The 23,466-nt window shown below is 39.9% G+C and overlaps 1 protein-coding gene across 1 annotated transcript in view; it reads right to left on the bottom strand.

The window, feature by feature from the left end:
- The window catches only part of BNC1 (basonuclin zinc finger protein 1), a 75,833-nt gene extending 71,131 nt beyond the window's left edge, over nt 1-4,702 (bottom strand). Inside the window, exon 1 of the mRNA XM_075431301.1 lies at nt 4,513-4,702. Within this exon, the coding sequence (XP_075287416.1) occupies nt 4,513-4,702 (190 nt within the window). The remainder of the gene's footprint in view (nt 1-4,512) is intronic.
- Nucleotides 4,703-23,466: the final 18,764 nt, after the last annotated feature.

Here is a 23,466-nt window from a genome sequence, read left to right on the forward strand (position 1 = left end):
AAAATAAACATACTGATTCCTACAAGCACATACTGACCCAACAGTAGGTAAACAGTAGCTAAAAAGCCTTCAGCCAATATTAATGCATGTCACTTCGCATAAAAGGGCAGAATCAATTTTATTTAATAGTAATAAATTTGAACTGTATCCAAGATTCTTCGTACCATATTGCAGGTAGAAGTATCTGTGGATATAAACAGCAAGCAAGTAGTCACAGCTCTCAGAGTAAGACTGGCCCCTACTCTTCACCTAGTTTATTTCATGGATTTGAAAGCAGTTATCCAGGCAACTTCATTTTGTCTCTCCTATACAAAATGCGTTCACCTCTCCAGTTTGTATGTGGCTTTTCACAAAAATATAACTCTGTAGGAAATATTGCAAGGCTAGCACCACTGACAAATGTACTCATGAATATTATACTTCCTAAAACTATTTCTGATTTGCTTTCCAATAGGCTAGGATTCATATTAAACATCAGTATTTCTTTAAACAGTTATAAAGAACACATTTCATGTTTCTGTCATTTGTGGAAGGAGACACACTGAAAGTAATAGTTATTTCAGCTCTCGTTGAAAACAAACACACAATAATCAGCATTGAACTTGGTCAGAAAAAAATAACATGCCTGCAACTATTTTTCCTTTGGGGAACATGCCACTAATAATGTTAAAAACACTTCAAGTAACTATCTACAGTTCACAAGAAACAAAATCTGATGCAGTTTTCATAATTTAAATTAATTGCACAGAAATGTAAACACCAATGGGCTACAGGCTTGTTCTCATTTATTAACATTTCAAGACAGAGAATTAATATTTCATTGTACGGTTCACACCAATACCTTGAGAAGATTTTTTTTTTTCCCAAGTTTGTTCTTTATACACGTGCTATATGAGTTAAAGGGTTAAGTAACCACTGTATTCTGAAGAGCAAACTGTTTGCCTTAGGGCCATCTCCTCCTTACTCCTGATGAATTGCCTGACACTTCATGTATCATACATTACTTTTCACTAGGAAATAACATTTGGTTCCAGCCATGGTGTAAGACCTGACTTTGGAAGTATGAAGCAATATGGGACAGATCAAAAAAATTAAACTACATCATCATCTGCTCAACAGTCTATACCTAAATAGTGATATACTATTTTATAAATATGCATATTTGTACTTAAAAAATGGGCATAGAAGTACACAAAGAGAAATCCTACGCATAGTAAGATGAATAAAAGACCAACTGTGAGAATCAATTTTCTGAGGGACAAGAGACTTTTCTGGACTAGAATGAAAGAAATGCTAATGTTATTGAGGGCTTTTCACTAAAAATGTATGTTAGATGTAAGCTAAACACAACGTAAGACTTGAAGTTATTTCTAAAAAGAATTATTGCAAACAAGATTGAAGTAGGAACAGCCCAACAAGTAGCTGGCAGAAACTGACCTTGGTTTCAGCACAAAGGCACAGTATCGATTCTTTTCAGTGTATTCTGCAGAGGAGAGGAGGTAAAATTCCTGCTTGGAACAACAGCAGGAAAGCAAAAGCCAAAAATAGTCAACTTCTGGTTTAGTTTTTTTTTTTTTTGTCACAAAACATTTTGATACTTATTTCAAACACAGCCCTAGATGAGTTGTCACTTGCATGTGTGTCAGAACTTGCTCAGGAAGTACAAAGGCAAAAAACACCAAACCCAAAACAAAACAAAAACCCCTACTTGCCAGTGCTCAACTTTTCCAGGCTATTCAAATGCCAAATTAATGACTTATGCAAAAATCTCTACAAAACCATACTATACAAAGATACTATACTAACTTTGTGAACTAAAATACTTCAGTAAGTATATCAGAGCAGTTCACAAAGCTTTTCAAATATTACATGAGACAGCAAACTAATCTTTTATAATTACAAAGGATTTGAAGATTTTATTAGGCAGAGATTGAACTTTAAGAGTTAGAATTACAGTTTTCTCTTAATTTTCAGCATATCTTGCTGTCTTGCTTCGTAGCAAAACCTGTCCTTAATGGGTAAGATTTACACAATGCTGCACCACATTACTTACTTACCAAGCTGTGTGTTTCAGGATACAAACGTTCACCCGTAAAACGATTCAAGCTACATAAATTCAGATGAACTGGCCTGGAATGGTGTGCTGCTCGTTTGTGGAGGGCAGTGCTTTCCACTAACTATGCATCTGATGCTTCTATGATGGAGTACTGAAGAATAAATGAGATAAAAAAAAAAAAAAAAATCAGGAGACAAGGTCTGGCCACTGAGGAAGGAGGACCAGGTATTGAAAGCACAGCTCTTGGGTGGAGGTTCTGCTCCTGGTCTTGGCCCAGTCCCCTCTGTGATCTTATGCAAACTGACTGTAAGAGACGAGGGATTTACCATAAAACTGTGTTCAAAACATTTAGATGGTGTAGAAGAAGAAAAAAAACCCGAAAGAAATTGCTCCTGCCATGGAGAACAGAGGCCAAGAAGCATGCTTAGGTGACAGACTTCAGTGGAGACAGGAGGGACAGGAATAGATGGGCCAAAACACAAGGGTACAGAGCTCAGGAATATGGATTTCTCAAACAGCTGTCAGCAAACAGCTACAAAATACTTTTACAAAACAGAAGTCTGATCTCTCCCCAGTCAGCTTATTTAACAGCCTGTTTATTGTTACCAATAAGCCTAGTGAGGTGAAGATGAGATGTGTGAAGTTCCTTCTAGAGGCTCTGCCCTTTAAATCCCGTCGTATAGCCAATGAACATGGTTCTATGGGTTTTATTTCAGAGTTTTTTTGCTCAAGTGAAAAATAATATTAAAATACACATTGAAATACAAAATACTAATAAGGTTGCAAAGTTGAAACTTCCCCAGTCAAGAAATGCCAAAGGGCTTGGATGTATGTGTGCACCACAATTCGGTTTTGTGTCTCACAGTATGATTATCTGACTATTCCATTAAAAAGGACAAAAGACATATCAAAGATCCCCAACAAGTCAGCATTACCCTCTAGGTGTTTTGAGTGAACCACGTCTCCTGGAAGGCACATGATGATAAACAATTAAATGAGTATTGTAATGCAGCAGGTGGCCAGATTAAGATTGTCCAGGAAAACACCATTCCTAATTTGAGAACCTGGCTTTGCCCCCTTTTCTTTTTCCTTCTTTCTAAGATACAGCTTTCTGCATTAGCAAGATCATCACATATTGGGGATCATCGGTGGCAGTCATAACATGCTCAAAACTTACAACTAGTCTTCTTTCCCACCTAAGATGTCACTTCATTGAAGACTTCCAAAGACATCTTTGGCATCTGATTTTGAACAACGGTGTTTTGCGATCTATCTGTCATAGGTTCTTGTCCAGCTATATGCTTGCACATGTAGCTGACAGACTGCTATGTTAGCTAAAATCATTAAATTCTGTGCACGTTTGTATTTTCGGTTTGCTATCCCAACCAGAATTAATACCAGCACTCTTTTTCTCATTACAAGGTTTAAAAATACAGAAGAGGATGGAAAAAGCTACAATAGGGACAGCCAGTATAAACACTGATAGCTGGGGAAATGCCTTTTATCCACTCCTGTATTCACATGAGACCACAAAAGAGTGAGAGGACTGATGGGCTTTTTTTTGGTTGCCTTTTTTTTTTTTTCAAATAGCAGCATCCCTGAAAGATTAAAAAAAAACATCGCTAATTCAAAACTGCCCTTCAAAGCAGTCATACAGCAACTGAAGAAGTGACCAACTGACGCACACATCAAATGAAATGGTGCAATTAAGACAATCTATTTCACAGATAAGCAGTTCAGTCTTTTGAAGGTAACGTGCTAGTTCAGCTACAAGAGCAATTGTGAAAAGGGTTCCAGGAGAAAATGCATTCGGATGTGAAGGGGGAAAAAAAAAAAAAAAAGGATAAAAGCATTTTTTCACTTTCCTTACAGTTGTCTTTTTGGTTTGTAGAGACCTTTGTACACGAAAAGGTCACATTCACCTATGAGTAATAAACACAGAAAGTTTGCTCACAGGAGAGCTCAGCCAGGTTCCAGCCTCTCAGTAGCTGAGAATGAGAAGGCACTCCCAGAACACGAGATGGGATGTTTGAATGCAGGAGGAAGGAAACCTTAAACATTAACTCGTAACACAAAACGCACTCTTTGTGTAACTCACTAAGACTTGAGTGTCCAAGCTAAAGCTAAGACTTTACCTTAAATACCGGAACGAGTGAAATGAAACCAGCAGGTGTTCTGGAAGTTTCCTGAGGGTAAGCCTACTGCAGGGCTGTTGATTTTTCAGTTCTTTCCTGTACATACTCCCATATTTCAATATTCCCGATGACCACAGACACATTTCCTTCACTGCTATCAAAGTCTTTACAAGGCAGCAATTAACCACCATGTAAACGCGTAACGCCCGAGTGTCCTAACAGAAAAGGCAAAAAATCATGCCCTCTGGCAGTTGAAAAAAAAAAAAAAAAGTCAAAAAGCTGAGGTCAAAAGCAAGCTCGTGCTTCCCGGAGCGCGGGTACGGGGCAGCTCCCGGTACGCGCGGCCCTGAGGCGCTTCTCCCCGCGCCTGAGGGGACGCGGCGGCTGAGGGGCTGCTTCCTGCCACAGCGCCCACCGGGCCGCCGCCGCTCCGTCCCCCGCCCCCTCGGCCCTCAGCGCTCACCGGGCTGGCGCCATTCCGTCCCCCGCCGCCTCGCCGGGCGGGCGCCATTCCGTCCCCTGCCGTCCCGGCCTGCTCCGTCCCCCGCCGCCCCGCCAGGCCGCCGCGGCGTCGCGGGCGCTGCCACGTGCGGTCAGCCGGGCGGGGGAGCGGGAGAGCGGCGGCCGGGGCCGCCCTGGCAGGCTGCGAGGCGCTCCCAGCCCGGACCGAGGCGGCCGCCTCACGGCGGGGTCAGCCCTGACCCAGCCCCGCCGGCGCGTCCCCGCCAGGGACCAGGCGGCCTCCCCGAAGGCGCCATTGCAGCCGCCGGCCCTTCCCAGAGGCTCCAGCGGGGTTCCCCCCTGCCAAACGCGGCGCCACGTAACCCCCAAGTCCCCTCAGGCCGCCGCTGGGGGAGAAGCCCTCCGCCCGCCCTCGTTAACCCGCGGCGAAGGTACTTACGGGCTCCATGTGTGACGGGGCCACGAAGCGCTCGGCTCAGGGGCTGGTCCTGAGGCGACCGGAGCCCGGCGGCAGTGTCCTCCTCTCTCCCAGGACGGGCGGTTCCGTCCCCCTCGTCATTTAACGCCCGAGGGTGACAGGGTGACTGTCACCTGCGCGGCTGTCACCCCCGGCTGGGCGGCCCCGCTCCGCCCCGCCACACCTGGGAGCGCTTTGCAGCCCCGACACCGGCCGGAGGGGGCCGCCACCCCGGCTGTCGGCCCCGCCAAGCCCGGCGCCGCCGCGGCTCCCTAGCTTCCAGCGAGCCCCCTCCGCTCAGCTGCGGGCCGGCAGCACCTCTCGGGTGCGGGTTTCCTCACAGCGAGGCTGAGCGTCGCCAGGCTGAGGGCGGTGCGGGAGCGGGGCCGAGGCCAGGCCCGGGGGTTCCCCCGCCGGGTTTCGGAGCTGCTTTGGACATGGAGGCAGCGCTCCTGGCTTGGAGAAGGAAGGCCACAGCTCAGGTATGGTGGGGAGTGCGGTCCTTGACTCCTCCAAGAAGTCTGTGGTGGGGCAGGCTCCTCTCCAGACCCCACTCCCACTGAGGGAAGGTGCTCAGGCCCCCCTGACAAGCGGCGGCCTTTCCTGTCAGTCAGTGTGTCCGCATGGAAAGAGCTGCATGGAAAGTGTGAGTTTGACTTCTAAACCGGTGTGAAACGGGAGTGATCCCACATCAATGTGTGAAGTTGCATCAGTGTAAAACCTGGGCAAGTGGAAAGGGAATTAACCTGTTCCTTCTCTTCTTCTAGAGGATTCCACAGCTAAGAGAGGCCAGTAATGTGGTCAGGAATGGAAGAGTGAATAGTTGACTCAATTCCATTGGTCTTTCCAAGAAGATGTACCCATTTAGAAATGCTGACTCCAAGGTATGGATTATATGTGTCAATATATATATAAAAAAAGAGACTATTGCATATTCATTGCTTGCCATATACAAATTGTATTTGTGCATACCATGTACACAGAACATAGGGGGAAAATAGCTTAGCACTTTCTTGCCAAAGTAACTAGTGTCTTCTTAACTAGGCTAAAAAGTTATTATACAGTTCTGGAAAATCAGTTTGCATGGACTTAGTTATACCTTTACAGTTTTATTATTCATTAAATAATGTGTACTTAACAAGGGTTACTGTACATGACCTCATGTAGCAATAGGCAAATACAGTTCAGTGCTCATATGCTGTACAAAATTTGAACTCTTTAATCACTTTATGCCCTCTGCAATCTCATTGGGTCTTAGTGAAAGCAGTAACTGAAGTCAGCCAGCTATCCACAGTTAACCACATGAGAAAGTTTTTACAGAATCAACTTACTACTCAGACAAAAATGTTCAAATAATGAAATAAATTAAGCATATTACAGCAGGCAGACTGAGGATGTAATATGAGGTTTTTGATATATATAATATCTGCACTGAAATTCTGTAATGCCGTGTGGTTGTAACTGTTCAGAAACCAAGCAGCTTTGAGGGAAAAAGTCGTATTGATTTAATACTATAGGTGAAGTTATTACTACTCTTTATTTAGTCTTGCAATAAAAATGTTGGAGAGACACACAGAAGAAGGTCTCTTAAATGAATCTTCTGTAAATGTTTAGTGTACAGTCACCAAAACAATGAAGTTCACTAAGCCACAACGTTTGTTCTTCAAGTTAATGGGTCTTTTCAAATTCAGAAGGTTTAAAATGCAGGTGAATAATAGAGATCTTATAGACAACTCATTCTACACACAACTCTGTTTTATGTCATGATCATTGTGATTCTGAAACAGACTCAAAGAATCTTCAATTCTATAAACAGGAGTTTAAAGACTCGTTATTTTCCTCTTTGAAATGAGTCGATGCTCTAAAAGCATAGTGCTGAAAGGCTGCCAAGCTAATAGTCCAGTGAGCACTAGGAAGAGATTAATTTTATACCTGGAATGAGTGTATACAGTTTCCATTCCATTTAGTGAAAGGGCTGGAATGTGAACTAGTGTTTCCTTCATGGTGCAGTGTTATGTTAAACCCTGCAGCAAAGAGTCAGCCTCTAGAACAGTCAGTCTGGATTCAGGACTGTGACCAGCTACAGATGTTAGTCCACAAAAAGTAAATCAAAATGGGATGTTTGAGATGCTTACTTTCATTTTTTTTGCCCAGTATTTTGTTGAATACTGGTACTGGTACTCTGAAATCAATGTGAATATTTGGGAATGCAAATATGTTATGAGCACTTACATTTAGTCTGAAACATGCATATATTAAAATGGAGAGGTGTGTGCTAGCAAGCACGGTCTCCTCACTAAAGAACTTTGCCTGAGGTGTAGCCTGAGTTGTAATCTCCAGATACATTCTTTCTGCTTTTCAAAGGATGCCCGATCAATAAAAAGAGACAGAGTGAAGGCAAGGCCATGGACCTACTTCCACAAACTAGGTTAGCCAGCAGTAACTAGCAGAGCAGATTTGGAGTTCCAAACCAGTTTTGGAAGCTGTACCTTTAAAGGTTTTCAGAAAAGTTGTATTAAATTGTCTTTTGTTTTCCTGTTGTTCGCTGTTGACTGTTCAGAATGCCGGGAATGGTTTTTTGAAAAACACCCAGGCGTTTCTGATTATCAGTCACGTTAAGGTATTTGGTGCAGTATATTGGGTCATACTACCAGGGCCCATAGGGTCATCCTATTGGGATTATTCAAATTTTGTCGTTCAATGTGAAGAATTGTACAAGGAGTGGGAGGATAACATCTCCCCCATACCTTTTCTGGTACATGGAAAAGAAGGCAAGCATTTCTTGCTTGGAGGAGTTCAGCCTAGGTTACGGAGTGGGAAGAACAATGCTGAAGGAGGGATTTTTCCAAAGCAAAACTGTAAGTAAATAGTATCCCTATAAAATTATCAGTTCCTAACTGACATTCTTGGTCAGAATTAAATGGCGTAGGACGTCATGATTATCTGGAATGTTAAAGAATGATCAGAAGGAGCAAAATCATTCCAAGAGCTGTTCCTTTATGCTGCGTGTCATGCGAGGTTGCTATTCCAGACAGGAACATACTGAGGTAGGTGACCACACCTCACATTTTTGTGAGAAGAAAAGGCATTGAGTCATCCATTTTGTCTAAGAAAATCTCCTCAGGCAACAGTTACAGCTGGTTGATATAACAGGGTCCTACACCAAGAGACTTGCACAAGTAAATGAATTGACTGCTAAATAGGGAAATTGGTAACCCAGGGAAAGCCCATTTAAAAGTATTTGAGAGAATGGCTGGGCCTAGTGGAGTGCTTAACATAATACTAAATTTCAAATAAATACCTGAAGTTCATGGTTAATTTTTGTATTTGGCTGAGGAAGATATGTGAGGAACTGTACCTGTCGAAGAATTTGTCAAGAATCACTTGGAATTTTTTTCAGTCTTCTAGAGATTCATAATACACAATGCTAAGCACAAAACCTGGATAAAATATTCTTTTTTTTCCGTCTCTTTGAATCTTAGGTATGACTAAATACAACTTTGAAGTAAAAACGCATAGACACACAAAACTTGAGGCTAGAGGTTTCATTAGCCTGTATTGTCCAACTTCTTAACTACCTGAGATCATTACCTTTTATTCTCACTCTTGTGTTGAATTCACGAATACACTGCCATTGCAGACTCCAGCAGCCAGGGAGACATTCTGGACCCCAGATCAGATTACCTTCTGACTCCCTTCACCCTCTGGTTATTTTCTGTTCTCCAGCTGTGATGACTTCACTCCATCATAGTCACTCAGATGCTATTACGTACTACATATGGGAGAAGCGACATTTGCCCATAATTTGTTTAGAACTGCATTGGAAAAAAGAAGAGTTGTACTTATCAGAAGAAAAAAGGGTACAGGGGTAGCTGTGCTGTGAATCAGTTATCCTTGTCATATAATAATTACTGTGTTGTAACTTCATAATAAACATTAGCTATAGTGTTTGATAAACAAAGCTTGTAAATCATTTGCATTCTAAGATCTTTGGAAAATGCATCTCAGAGTAATCACAGTTCTCACTACTGGGAAAAAAAAAATCACATGATCCATGCCAGCGGCACAGTTTTGTTGAGCCACCGAAGAGTCTCCTTGTACGAATCTTTGGTAGAGGTAGGATTTTCATCCTGTATCACTGTATAAATTCAATAGAATGAACAGCATCTCCATCTTTTTTTGGGGTAAAAAGTTTAACTAGTGCCTTGGTGACTTTATACAGCTATGTTTTGTGCTTTTAGCATTTTGGCTCACTGCAGCTAGTAGATAAGAAGGATGTGTGTCCAGATGTAAGGAAATAAATGGTCTAATCGTACTGCTGAAAATAACATGGTGCTATTTCACTTCTGGTTCATCGTGTACCTCTTGTACCTTTACTGCAGGGTGAACGTGCAAGGTTATATTATCATTCAGCTAAACAACTGGTTGGTAATGCCACACCAGCTACTAAGTCTCTGTCTTAAACAAGCTGAGAGATTCTTCTCTCTGTGGGGCTGTAAATGTGAGTGACAATGGTGAAATCGGGAATCATACGAAGCAACAATTTCTTGGTTTGTCATTCTGTGGTTGGTGGTTGGATTGCTGCACTGTACGATGGACCATATAAAATGCAAAAAAAAGGTAGCATAACAAAGAAAGTATTAATGAATGCTACTTTTCATTAAGATGTATGAATATATGCTTTTCAAGGATATTAATTCATTTTGGGTCATGTCAGTGCGTGTCAGCCTAGAGAAGTTAGCAGGAGGCATTTTGCATGTCCGCTGCTGTCTACACATGACTATTCTGATGAGTTTTGTGGGGACCAGGCCCATGGCTCTTTTCCTTTCTACAGGCTGTCTCTGTAACTAACCTAGCAAGAAAAGAGCACTCTGGAATTTTGCTTTCTTCAGGTTATACAAAGTGAGACTCCTTGTGGGCTCCTCTTTGCCCAGGCAGTGGGGCCAGTGGTCAGTGTGATTCCAGTATTTAAAAAGAAGAAAGAAAGTGTGAGTCATCATGACATAATAAGTCATGTAACACTTTCTGAGGCAAACCAGGACTTTTCTGACTCTGTTACAGCTGCACAAGCAGCGTAAGTCAAGCCCCCACAAATTGTATACTCTGCTGCATCATTATTTTCTTTCACTTTGAGCTTTCTTTAATAAAGATCTTACCATGTGAAATTACAGACCAGTTAGGCTAATTTCATCTGTAGGAAAGATATTTGAAAGATTTTTGACAGATTAGGAGAAGGAGTATCTGATAAAAGCATCCTTCAGCTTGATTAGTTGTATACACGTGGTTTAGAAAAAAAAGAAGCCATGCTTCACTAGCCTTCTGGAACTCTTTGAAGATAACACTGCCAAGATAGGGTATACTGTGGACATTATATTTTTAGATTTTAAGGAGCATTTGACAATGTTTTAGCCAAAAGATTAATGCTTAAAGAGAGGGGAGTGAAGGGGCAAGAGAAAAGTTCGCTCATTAAATTGAAAATTAGGTCTAAGCAAGAACAATGAGAAGCTAAAAATGTCATTTTTACAGACTAGGGGAAACAAAATATTTGTAAGGCTGCAGCCTGTCTGTGTATCAAGTTAACTTGTTTACATAAATGGCTTGGATGGATGTACTCTTCTGAAGCAAATGAGGGGACTGAAGCATCTCTCCTATGAGGAGAGGCTGAGGGATCTGGGCCTGTTCAGCTTGAAGAAGAAAAGGCTGAGAGGAGACCTAATAAATGCTTATAAATATGTCAAGGGTGAGTGTCAGGAGGATGGGGCCAGACTTTTCAGTGGTGCCCAGCCACAGGACAAGGGGCAACGGGCACAAACTGAAGCATAGGAAGTTCCGTCTGAACGTGAGGAAGAACTTCTTCCCTCTGAGGGTGACTGAGCTCTGGAACAGGCGGCCCAGGGAGGTTGTGGAGTCTCCTTCTCTGGAGATATTCAAGACCTGCCTGGACGCGGTCCTGTGCAGCCTGCTGTAGGTGACCCTGCTTCGGCAGGGTGGTTGGACTAGATGACCCACAGAGGTCCCTTCCAACCCCGACCATTCTGTGATTCTGGGATTCTGGGATTCAGTTGTAGTGCTAAGAATCCCTAACAGGATTTGTAATCCCAGTGTGCTGAGCACCATATATGTTAACAGACTGTCCCTGTAGCCAAATAGACACTGTAGAATAAAAGTAGAAGAAGGGAAGTGTGATTTTCCTGATTATGCAGAGGAGGTTATGAGGCCTGGGCACAGTTGATCCCAGCTACAGACTAAAATCAGTAGATCTGATGAGTGGACACATTTTCTTAGTCATGAGACCAGATTTCTGATCTGGAGATGATACTTCATGGGAAACAACAGTAAATTCCAAAGAACAGTGAAGTACTGAAAAGCAAATATTGCCAGCCCTACAAATGTGAAGTGCATTTCCAGATAAATATACATTCTTACCGGAGAAGAGATTTAAAGTTTATTGTAAAAGCATGTCTTTCAGCATAACATATACATCTGTAAGAAAAGTAGTTTTTGTATATAAGTGACCAAGAAAAACACATTTAGAGGAGTTATCTCTCCATGATGTAAAAAATCTTGCAAAAAATGTTGCAACATTCCTAATTAAAACTTGCTGTGTTCAACTATAGCTTTCTAAGTTAAAGCCATATCTAAAAATTTCTAAAAGTTACAATAAAATATGTAAGCTGCAAAGAGCACTTATTTTGGCCCACAGCATATAGATAATGGTACAGCAGTGACAAATTGAGTGAATGTGAGAACCACTATGTCTACAAGTTGGGTTTGAAATATTGAACTTGGCAAGATGTGAACATGACCACACACATCAAAAGCATTTTCCAAGATGCTGGCTGCTTCTTTCTGTGCATCCACTTCCCAGTGTACTAAGCTTACAATCGTAAGTGGTAGATGAAATTGCCAAAGAAATTACCAATACTGTAAACAAACAAACCAACAAACAAATTCTCTTTATAGACTAGAGAGCAGACTTGCATTCCTACATACCTTTTACCATATACCCAGTTTAAATACCCTCTTTTGAAAAATGAGACCCTAACTTTCTGCTTTGTTTTTGAGTGCCTATGAATCCTGCCTGATTACACTTCTGATATAGGGTCCAAATTTACTCTTGCAAAGGAGACTTCATAAGACTTCAGAATAGATAATCCTGATTTACCGTGCTATGAAATGGATGAGATTCAGATCTATCATCTTAAAAAATATTGCTCCTCTCTTCCCATTCTGCTTATCTTCCCCCCACTTCACTGAGAGTTCTTGGAACTACTCAATGCTCCTCTCTGCCTGTTGTAGTCCTCTTGCTTTATGCAGATAGACACATAACTGGTATGCTACTGTGGGAACAAATTCCCGTAAGGCAAGTTAGGGTGGTAGTTTGCAGTATTTGGTACTGCATGGTTAATGGTTAAGGTATATGCTCCTACATCTTGGTAAACATAAGGTAATTTTGGGTAGCTTGCTGCTCAGTGAAAGTGGGCTAAGCAACCTTGCACCCACCACAGAAAAACAGTGTGCGCATGAATAGCTGACATGGATTAGCTAATGCACTGTAAATTATTACCTTTTCTTACTTCAGCGTTAATGCCTGAAAATAACTTGTTCTGGTTGCTATGCCTAACTTGTTGAATGACTGAGAGATTGTAGGAACTAATCCATTCGTTACCTAAAAGAGCTGCTATTTAGCTGGAGTTGTGCAGACTAAGTATTTTGATCTTAAAGACAAAGGCTGTAATTTTAGTTCTTTATCGGTGTGATTAATATAATTATGTATGTTTGAGACCATCATATTCTTTATGCAAGATGACTGCAGTAGTGTCTTTTATAGTAAGGCTCCGATATAGACCTTAGCTATGCTTAGGTTGGAAGTGCCACACCTCTTCTATGGCATAAATAGGTATCTAAGTTAGAAAAGCTGCTCAGTGTGCTGTTATTGCTTGTTATGTCCTAAAGGAACATGAGTCAATCAATAATTAAGCCACAAAGTACTGCCTGTTGACATGGCAACATGTTCACAGATGTGACGTGAACTTAATGTCCTTCTTTTATGTCTCCTGCGAAAGTAAAAGTCTCCTAAGCTCAGTAACAAAGAATTGGAGCAGGCATTGCTGGGGAAAAGGAAAAAATACAAAAAGTAGATGATTTCTTTTATAAAAATGGATGCCTTTGAACCTCTTCTCTCTCAAATCAACTGTATAAATGGTATCTCTTTTTTTGTAGTACAAGGACCTTTCCGTAATACCCCCCCCCAATTTCTTATTGCCAAATCCTGTTTAGAAGCATGAAATTAACTTCCTTGTGGAGCGTTTTCATGATTGCTGCTTTCCCATGTATTTCACCCCACCCACATTTTTTGATGGAGCTGAAGTGAACACAACTCTTTTAGGTTACTTCTGTTTAGGCAAGACTCTGTCTAGCTCCAAGAATAACATTAGCTGCTGCACCACAGATTAAGGGTTGGCATGAAGGTCCAAATGTGAAGCTGTCATCGTCGGTTGATGCCCGTTGTTCTGAAGACTAACGAAGCACGAGTTTGTGACATCAGCTTCCGTACGTGGGATCATTTTTGCTGGCTGTTTCTGCAGCTTCTTTGCAGGTGCTCCCACTCTCACATTCTCTCTGCTTGCCAGTTACCCTATTCTCCTCTTGGCTTGCATGTCTTTCTTCCAAGCTTTCTGCAGCAGATGTTAATGGGCCTTGCCAACATGTTTTGTTTGCCACATGTGTTGCTACCTGTGTCACAATGGGTGAGGTTCTTTTTTCTTTTTTTCCAGGGCATCTTTTTACTTCTGCCTCCATCGGTCTCTTGATCTTTCACACATTAGAAGTTTACTACACGTTTTTTCCTTTGGGAGCTTGGTGTCCTCCATGCAGAGGACATGTCCAGTCCAGCAAAACTACGCTTTTATAAGATTGCTTCAACACTGTTTGTGCAACCACTTTGCAGAACTTTGTTATTCATGATTTTATCTTGCCACTTGATATGCATAATAGCTTGAAGGTGCCGTTGATTAAATTTTTCCAATGCTTTGATGTACCAGTACTAGCATTTCCATGTTTCTCAGCTCTAGAGTGAGGTAAAAATTAATACACTACAGAAAAGCTAGAGTTTGGTCTTATTTCTAATAGTGTGCTAGTTCCAGATTTATTGGACTTAATTCCCCATCTCAGTCCATCTAAATATACAAAATCTGATCGAGGTATAAAAGCCAACTGTTTTGAAACTCATGTTAGGGAGAAACATTAGATGCGAGGTTATAAATTCTCATCTGTAATCCTCGCCTGTTAAGAAATCAGGTAACACTATTCATAGCTTACATTTTATAAAAGTACCAGTCTCAGCTGCAGGCTACTGCACAGCTGGGGAGTCTGAATGTTTGGTGGACCATATACCCTTCAGCAAGTATTAATCCTAACTTTCCAGACATATGTGGAAAACTAATACACAAGTTCAGTGATAAAAAGAGACCGACAGGATTGCTGAGACAGCAGGATGACAACGAACTTCATGAAATATGTCCCTTCTTTTCTCCTGCGCCATTTTCTTTTTAGTGTATTTTCTTCAGTGTCCTGTGTGATTTCAGATCTCTGAGCAAATTAACTTTTATTTTTAAACAAGAAACCTCTTTCTGCTTGTATCACCCTTCAGATCAACTTTCATAACAAAACTGTACTCCAGCAATATATTATGGTAGGATCAGGAGCAATTCAAGAACTTAGGGTCCGTAACAGCATTTTGGGTTTAAGTCTGGGCAAAATGTGCGGCTGAATGACATGTCTGCTGTGCCCTTGCTCACTGGCTGTGTTGCTTCCAAACTGACAGCCTTTAGGCAATGCCCAATTGTCTTTTGTAATATTTGAAAGGCAGGTTCCATTGAGCTGGAGAAAAGGGCCCAAATCTCCATTTTAAAATACTGACATGGCTTCTACTTTTGCTATTTGTATTTACTGAAAAATAATATTCTAAGGCCTTAGCTCTTTACTTGGAATTCTTCTGTGAATTTTTAACACACAAATCAGTTCATAAACCGTACGATACATATAATTTACAAACAAAAGCTAAACATTTAATGGGATTTCTGCAGGCACATTGTAATTATACCTGAACAATAGTCGACAGGGAAGGGAGTGATGGTGGTGCCATTAGGAAAAGAGAAGCATGACTGCTACCTATGCAAGACTTAACTTGATGGGAACTCAGCTATTCCCATGGCAATTCAAAACACTAAAATTATACTGATTTTGTACTTGGTGTCTAATCATGACACCTTTGGTTTTTTTTTTTTTCATTTTTTTAGATCTTATTTGAAAAGTATCACATTCACATAAGTGGGTCTCGTTTCTGGAAGAGATTTATCTCAGGCAATAAAATTGGAAAGATCAGCCCCTTACTAAAGAATGGAATATGGGCAATACCTTTAGTTCACTCACATGCACATTGTTTTTTAAAAATATAGTAAATTATTGTATTATTGAATGCATCCAAATCTCTTCTAAGCTGTAAAGTATACTTTATTCTGTCCTTTATTACTCAGAAAGTTTCATTAATTTTTTAAATTATAGTTTCTCTGTTTCATTCATGTGACTTTAATAGCCCCATCTGCTGGCTGAGCACCAGGTGAGAGAGCACGTACCTATGAAGGTCTAACAGGGCTTCCACGGACTTGCTACTGAAATAGTTCTGTTTTATTCCTAAAAGTGAGACATAAGACAGAAAATTGGAAAACTGCATTTTATAGATGCATATTATCTCACAATGCTATGGAGTTTATTTTGTGTTTACGAGGTTCTTAGTTTCTGCCAGTGTCAGTCTGCTTTGTTAATGATAAGTATACGTTTTTGTTGTTGTAGGATCTTAATCTCCTGAAACATTTTACAGTTTGCTAAAGTAAAAAAGCATGAAACTGTAGAAACTGGAAGAAAACATCAGATTAAATGTAAATGGCAATGCTCACTGACAAAGGAACTAAGCAAAGATTTGCTTTCAGATGCAGTGTATCAGTAGCCCTGAGACTGAGTTGTGTTCTGCAGAATTTGTCTTATGGCTACTCTTCCCTAGGCATCCATTTGTGTTGAAGATAGGATACTCGGCTTGAGAGACTCTTGCTGTGATTCAGTAGGCTCATTTTCATGTTCTAGTGTTCTTTTAATGGAAATAGATGCTACAAATCTCCTAGAAATAACGAGGGAGGCTTGATTCATCCTCTCATTCTTTAAATGCAACTACACTGCACTGCTTTTTGAGGGAAAGCTTCTGATATTATGTGTACAGCCATGGTACCACTGATTCTACATGGATGTAAAGGAGTAGCTTATAGGATAGCTAAGGACTATGAGCATGTGTTTCTTGTGCATCATTTAAACTGAACACAAATTTGGGATTGCATCTGCAGATTGTCCTAGAACAAATATTCTTACTATAAACATGTAATTTATCTGTGAATTAATACAGCAAAACTGCATGATAGACTTCAATGTGTTAAAGAATTGAAAAATATCAATATAAAAATATTTTCTCTATATCTATATTCTATGTATTGTCAAATGGCCTGGGCAAGGAAAAGGAAAATCCTGAAAAAAACAACACTAGGAGAGGATGTTTGTTGGAGGGCTGTCCCAGGATGCAGACATCTGATAGTGGTCGCTCTGAAGAAGTAAAAACTTCAGGGGGAAGGGAATAGGATTAATGAATGTACTTTTGCTGCAGTCAGTAAGAGAGCCTAAACTGCATTACAATTTCTGATGCTGTCCATTGCAATAAAGATCACCTTAATTCTTTTGCAACGTGCAGCAAAGAGAACCTTGGTGAATAAAGAGCAATCTACCTTTTTCCAAAGTTTGTTCCAGTGACTCAAGACAGAGAGAAAGATTTAACAGAACTTAAAGAAGCACTAACAGAAAAATAAGTTACTGCAGCCATCCTGTTAATCTGTAGATTCTGGTCTGATAAGATACTTGGATGTTTTTTAGGGCAGTGAAGTCTACAAAAGCAAGACAAGTCAAAATCACTTATGATATGATGGGCTCACCAATATAGCAATCCACATTTTCTTATGATTGTGAAGATCTTGAGTCAATCTTTGCAAGGAAATCCCAGTGGAACTATTACTCTGTTAGTAAATTAATGTTTACAAAGCCTTATGAACTCAAATTGGTAAGTAAATGTTATCTTTACTTATAGGCTGGTCTGAAGATACAGAGGGAATGAGTATCAAAAAGAAATAAAAGATTTCTTTCACAAATGAAGCATGGGATTGTATTCATTTTCTGTCAAAAGCTCTTTCAAAACTTGATTGCTAAAATTTCCAAAATACCTAAATGTTTTAGGCAAGTTTTACTGAAAGTCAAAAGGGCTTGTGGTTCCCATTCATATAGTTGTTTGTGAAAATACCAGCTCCTATGCTAGTTCTATAATAAATAGCACATGACTTAGAGGACCAAAGGATAGCTTCCTGCTGAACATCATGCACAAATACTAGCATACCATTGAAAATTTTCTGCTGATGTCAGTGCAGAAGATAAAACACAGGATACCTTGAACTGCATTAAAACAACACAGATGATTTTAAATGGAAACCTGGGAAATACATTAATCATATGTTCAAAATCAGCATTTTCCAGTTAGTAGGAATGTTCATGCAATATCTTTCTTATTGTGCAAGAAGCTGCTCTTTTTCCTTCCAAATGCATTTAACATAGTGACCCAAATACATCCACCCCGATGCAGCCTTACCAGCTGCTGTACTGTTTCCCTCCTGCAGAGGTGTTCATTAATGAACACATGTTTCTTGGTCACAGGTAGTCCGCTTTATGCCTGGCTGCATTTCTTTACAGACTTTAAAACCCAAAGCCTTAAGGCCAAGTGCCATGTGTATACTCGATGGAAGCCTGATATACTTCAGTGGACAGCTCAAGTGATTATGAATTACTCACTGGTGAAATCCTGAAGTGATACAACCAAAAGGACTGGTGGATCATAAAACCACTAATTTCAGTTTTAAAAACAATTTAGTCAATCACAAAGTTTTAAAGTTAACTGAAAGTTTTGTAACAAATTCTGCATGTCTTGAGAAATAGATACTTATATAAAGGTCTTACATAAATAATTGTTACTTTTAAAATATCACATAAAGACATGTGGAGAGGTAACCATCAAAGAAACTATCACAAACAGCAGGCCTTAAACTTTGTTTTGGTAGGACTGGCAGCTAACACTGACCATGTCTTCTCAGCAGAGATCTGGATTTATCTTTTTCTAAGACTAACTAATCCTTGCCCTCTTATTGAGGAACTGTATTCATATCTTTCTGCATTCACTTGAAGAGCAGGTGGCTCAGATCAGCCAAACCTTAATCCTAGCAGGCCTTGAACTTACTGGAATACTATTGTTCTTGCAGTGGGCTTAGAAGTATTCTTTCTTTTTCCTTCCATTACTATGATTAATAATGATCTTGACACACAGACACAGATATGCTCATATATACACTAATAAACACAAATAGAAAACATAATAGGTTAAGATATTAAAATCAGAAATCAGTCAGGAAGGCAGAAACCAGCAGGTTTTTTAATGTGGTGACACAAAATAATCTTATTTTTGCTAAACAAAGGCAGAGTTAGTGTTTTGGGTAGTCCTACAAGTCAGAAACAAATGCTCTTCATTATCCATTGATTAAAGGAAAGACAGTTTCCTAATCTACATTAATTTACTGAACAGCTGGACAAATCTCCAAAACTTTAAAAAAATTATTACCAAATGTTTTGAAATATACTGTGCTTTGCCTGTCCTAGGTCTGAATGCGGTACAATTTGATTATCTGAGATAACCAATTTGTACTCAGAGTAGCACAGAGCTTATGACAACACATCTCTTGTGACTATCCAAACTTAGTAACCATTTCTAAAATCCTAAACTGCCCTCTATGAGTTTTGAATACTGAGACCACTTACAGACACTTTTCCAAATTATGACTCATTACATTAAGCCTTCTTTTCATGAAACTCTGCTTAACTGTGCATGTGCTGATTGTTTTCTTTGTCATCTGACTTTCAGACTGGTTACTGATCTCCTTTGATATACTGTACATGACATCCTAACAAAACTAAGTCTTTAATCAAAATGATGAGGATTCAAATGTGTGCGACTGTCAGACAGCAGGGTAAGGCTAACATGCAGCAGATGTGTACTTGCAGGTCAGATGGAATGAATGGATTTAAGACATACAGTTCATACAATCTTTAGTTTAACCCCAGATCTGATTTTAAAACCCAGGCAGGACATTTTCGCAGTGAGCTTTGTTGGTTTTAAATGTCAGCTGGCAAAAGACCAGCACAAATATTTTGTACATGGAATAGACCTGACAAGCTTTGAAATTCACAATCTAGAAAGCAACAAGAATTCATTGCAGGGAAAGAGACAAATGGCTCTGCAACTGTTTTTTATGACAAAAATCACCTGCATTAGTAGTTCTGTGTAAATATTTTCTCTTTCATGCTGCTAATCTACAAGATGTGGAAAAGCAAAAGACAGCCACAGGTGACTGCTTCTAACAGATTTTGTTAATGCAAGCACAAAACACTGAGATTGCATAAATGGAACCTGCAGCTGCAAATCAAAAATCACACTCCCTGGTTAGTCAGTTAAGGATCAGGAAGCACCAAGGGCAAATATGTCAGAATATGATCTGCTTTAATAAAGTTTAGAAAAGAGCTTGCGAATTTAAACATTTAATTGTGTAAGCTGAACTTTTCTCAAGAAAAGAATTTGTAAACTGTGGGATAGACTGGCATGTTTTCGTCCTACACATACGTGAAAGTTTTCATCTTAAAACATAGTGTGAGTCTCACTGAGCTCAATGGGAGTTGTGGTGCTCCATACTTTCTAAGAGATGCTTTGTTGCAAACCAGTTCTGAAGTGACTGATGCCGCTTGTGTTTAAGCTACAGCATGATTAGTTTTCTCAAATTTGTTACAGACATTGAAGCTGTAGTAATACAGACTGTTTAAGGCACTGCTATTTGTTAGGAAAAGTGTTATCAGAGAGTATTTTTAGTTCATCATAGGGAGGTACAGTAGATATAATTTGATGGACTATATAAAAAGAAGGAGGCAGGTTAAGCATTTTGTTCTGCTCTGGGAAAGTAGAGATTTTAATGCACCGTAGTGATATTTGTTTAATGCTGTTGATTATGAACTGAAGAGTCCTGTCCCCCCATTGCTATTGGCAGATGTCAAGGATTTGTGGATTCAAGCTGTGCACTGGTTAATTGTAAATTCACTGAAAGATCCACAAGAAATGCTGATGGCAATAGTAATACTCAACTGAGTAGGCAGTTAAGTACATCTTAACAAGCTATCATGTTGATGAGCCCAGTAGAAATACTGAGGTGGATAAATTTATCGGGGCTAATTCCCGAGTCCTGCTCAAGAGCTCTGAGCAGAAAGTATCATTCTGGGGACACAGAGGAACCAGAAAGCTAGTAGGTATCTCCAGACGTCGAGTCCTTTTGAATAAAAGCTTTTCATATACAGCATTTGCAACGGTGTTGCTAGGGTGTATTTCTGTTGATCCCCAGCTGAAGCATCAGTCCTTTGATGATTATAGGTAGAGGGATTTAACGCACAGCAACGCTAACGGTGCACTGACATATACCAGACAATGAAATGGCTTTTGTCAGCCACGACTTTGGGGAAATGTTACCATTTGCGGCTTAATCTTTCATTGAGAATAATTTCTACGCTTGGACAGAGGTGAATGAGTCCACTGAAGTTAATGAATTAATGAAGGTGAGTCAGAGATGCAGATCAAAACTCTTTCCTTTATTCTCTTACCCTATACTGAAGTATTTGTACAGTCATTGCTTTCCTTAGAGAGAACAGCATGATAGCTGTTTTTTAAGGCATCATATCCCTCCTGTTTGGTCATATAGCATAATGGGTCTGCCAAAGCATGAAATCTGTATAAAAAATGTCTTTCAAGAGCACTCAGAGGCTGCAGGGCCTAGTTTCATCCTTGAATGCCCCACTCAAAATCAGTAGAATTATTTTCAGAAGAAACCTCTTGCGTGATCAGTACCATTTCCTTTGGGGTGGTGATGCTCCATACATTGCACTTCATCTGCACCCTGGGATCTTTGGGCAAAGAAAAGAATCCAGTCCTATACTTTTTCTTATTCTACTAGGAAGAATTTTATTGAAGTTTTGTATAAGAAAGGATGGCTACTGAAAATGTAATTTCACCTTCGTGATCTTAGCATACTTTCTTCATTTTTTTTTCAACAGCTGGAGGTCATGATGAAAATATGCACCATTATCAGACAGTAAAGCATAACACGCAAAGGCACAGTGCTGTAATAGTTGAGGATGGGAAGTTTATTTCTGTCTTTGTGACCACTGTAGGTAGGTTATACAACATATACCTTAATAAGTCAATATATTCACATATTGATGAAGAGGTATTATGTTCCATAGTATTTATACATGTTGTCATGGAGCATCATGGCATGTCACCAGGTAGGCCCTGTTTTATTCTATTAATACACTCTGATGTGTGATATACTGTAACTTCAAGCATCTGTATAACCTAGAAGATAACTTATGCCACCTGTGTATATGATGTGCAACAGCAGTGAATGCCAGTAGAAACTCCCTGTTTTACTGTTGCAAAGTATTCTAAACCCAAATCCAGTTCTTGGTGACATCTATGCAATGATGCAGTTTGTAGCAGGATTGACACAGCATGGTCAGTACAGGATTTGCCTTTAAAGTACACTGTGGAAAATGTCTGTTTTAGCCTATAAATGTTCTGCAGAGAATATTGTCTTAGCTCTCACTCTTGTCATTTTTGGTTTCTATAATTGAACAGATCCACAGACTTCTGACCGAATATCTAACCTAAATATCAGCTTTTCAGATATACATTTTTCTGTTAAAAACCAAAAGGGAAGAGTTGCACATTATTGATAACCACCAACTACACACCTTCCCTGTGACAAAGAATGTTGTCGTAAGTCAACACCTACACTTCTGCCTTTTAATCTTATGTCTCTGTACAGCTCCACTATAGTAATATCAGTAATATCCTCTCACATAGCTTATGATTCTTCTATGCAGAATCCCAAATCTTCCACCTGTGCTTTCTTGTCCTCTCTCGCTGTCCATACATGGTATCCTGAGGTCTCATTGCTATACCTATTTACTAGCTAGGCAAGAGGCAGCATGTCCTGTGGCTGGTTATGAGCTGTATGTGTGTTGACTGTCCAACTGGTAAGCCAGACAAAACAGAATTTTTGAGTTCATGTTGCAGTTTTTCCCTTAATGAGGCCAGTCATCTATCTCATCATCAGTTTTCATGTAGCTTTGTAGAACTTAATATCTTTGAGATCACTACTCTTCTATCAAATTTGTTTGAGATTGGCCAATAGATTAAAAAGTTAGTGGGAAAGACAGAAAACACAGTTGCATAAGTTTAGGATGATCAGGTAGGGAACACAGGAATGCTTTCTGAGTACTAGACTAGGCTAGTGTACTGCTTAGGTGTGGACTCACTAGACTAAACTAGACAAACAGATTCAGAGATCAGACAGTTTCCTAAACACTGTAAATAATGCTATCCCAGGAATGGGTCCAAGGAGACCTGCTTATGTCAGCATACTCACATTGCCTCTCCTTCCACGTACTGTATCAAGGAAATAACTTTGAAACTGGGACAGTCTCTGAGGCTGACTATACTAGCATCCAGGGGAAAGTTTTGGCATTGTGCAAATGTGCAGCGGAATCCCCATATGCTGCATTTGGGAAAGGATTTTTGAAGAAGCTGTGGTAAATTCCGTTGTTTCTAGTTTTTTGTTGAAAATAACTTATGTTGAAAACTATGGAGTGCTGGTTATTCAACTGGTACATATTTATCCTTCAAGTAGGCAGAATATGTAACTGAATTTTATTTGAGGTTTGAAAGCTCCTACCTACTTGCTCCATAAAAGATCACCGTCCTGAAATGACCTCTGTTATGCCAAAGGGAGCAGGCCAATCCATTTGAATAAAGCGTGCCATGAATTCTTGCTATAAATCTGCTGCAACCAGTGGAGTTAACAGTGGTTACAAATTTGATACACAAAATTCTTTCCTTTTTTTTTGCTGTATTCATTCTGTAAAGAATCTTTTGAAAATACTCATTAAACTTCTCCTCAATATCAACACAGTAATGTAACATCCCATGCTTGAACTTACTTTATGTGAATTGATTCATATAAAGATTCTCTCTGTGAGTTTGTTTATGTAACAAGTATTTGATGTCTTGATTCACCAGTGTAGGAGTCACCAGTTGATATCTTGGTCCTGTTCAGAGTGTTTTT

The sequence above is a fragment of the Opisthocomus hoazin genome, chromosome 10 (assembly GCF_030867145.1).
Source record: "Opisthocomus hoazin isolate bOpiHoa1 chromosome 10, bOpiHoa1.hap1, whole genome shotgun sequence".
NCBI classification, from domain to species: domain Eukaryota; kingdom Metazoa; phylum Chordata; class Aves; order Opisthocomiformes; family Opisthocomidae; genus Opisthocomus; species Opisthocomus hoazin.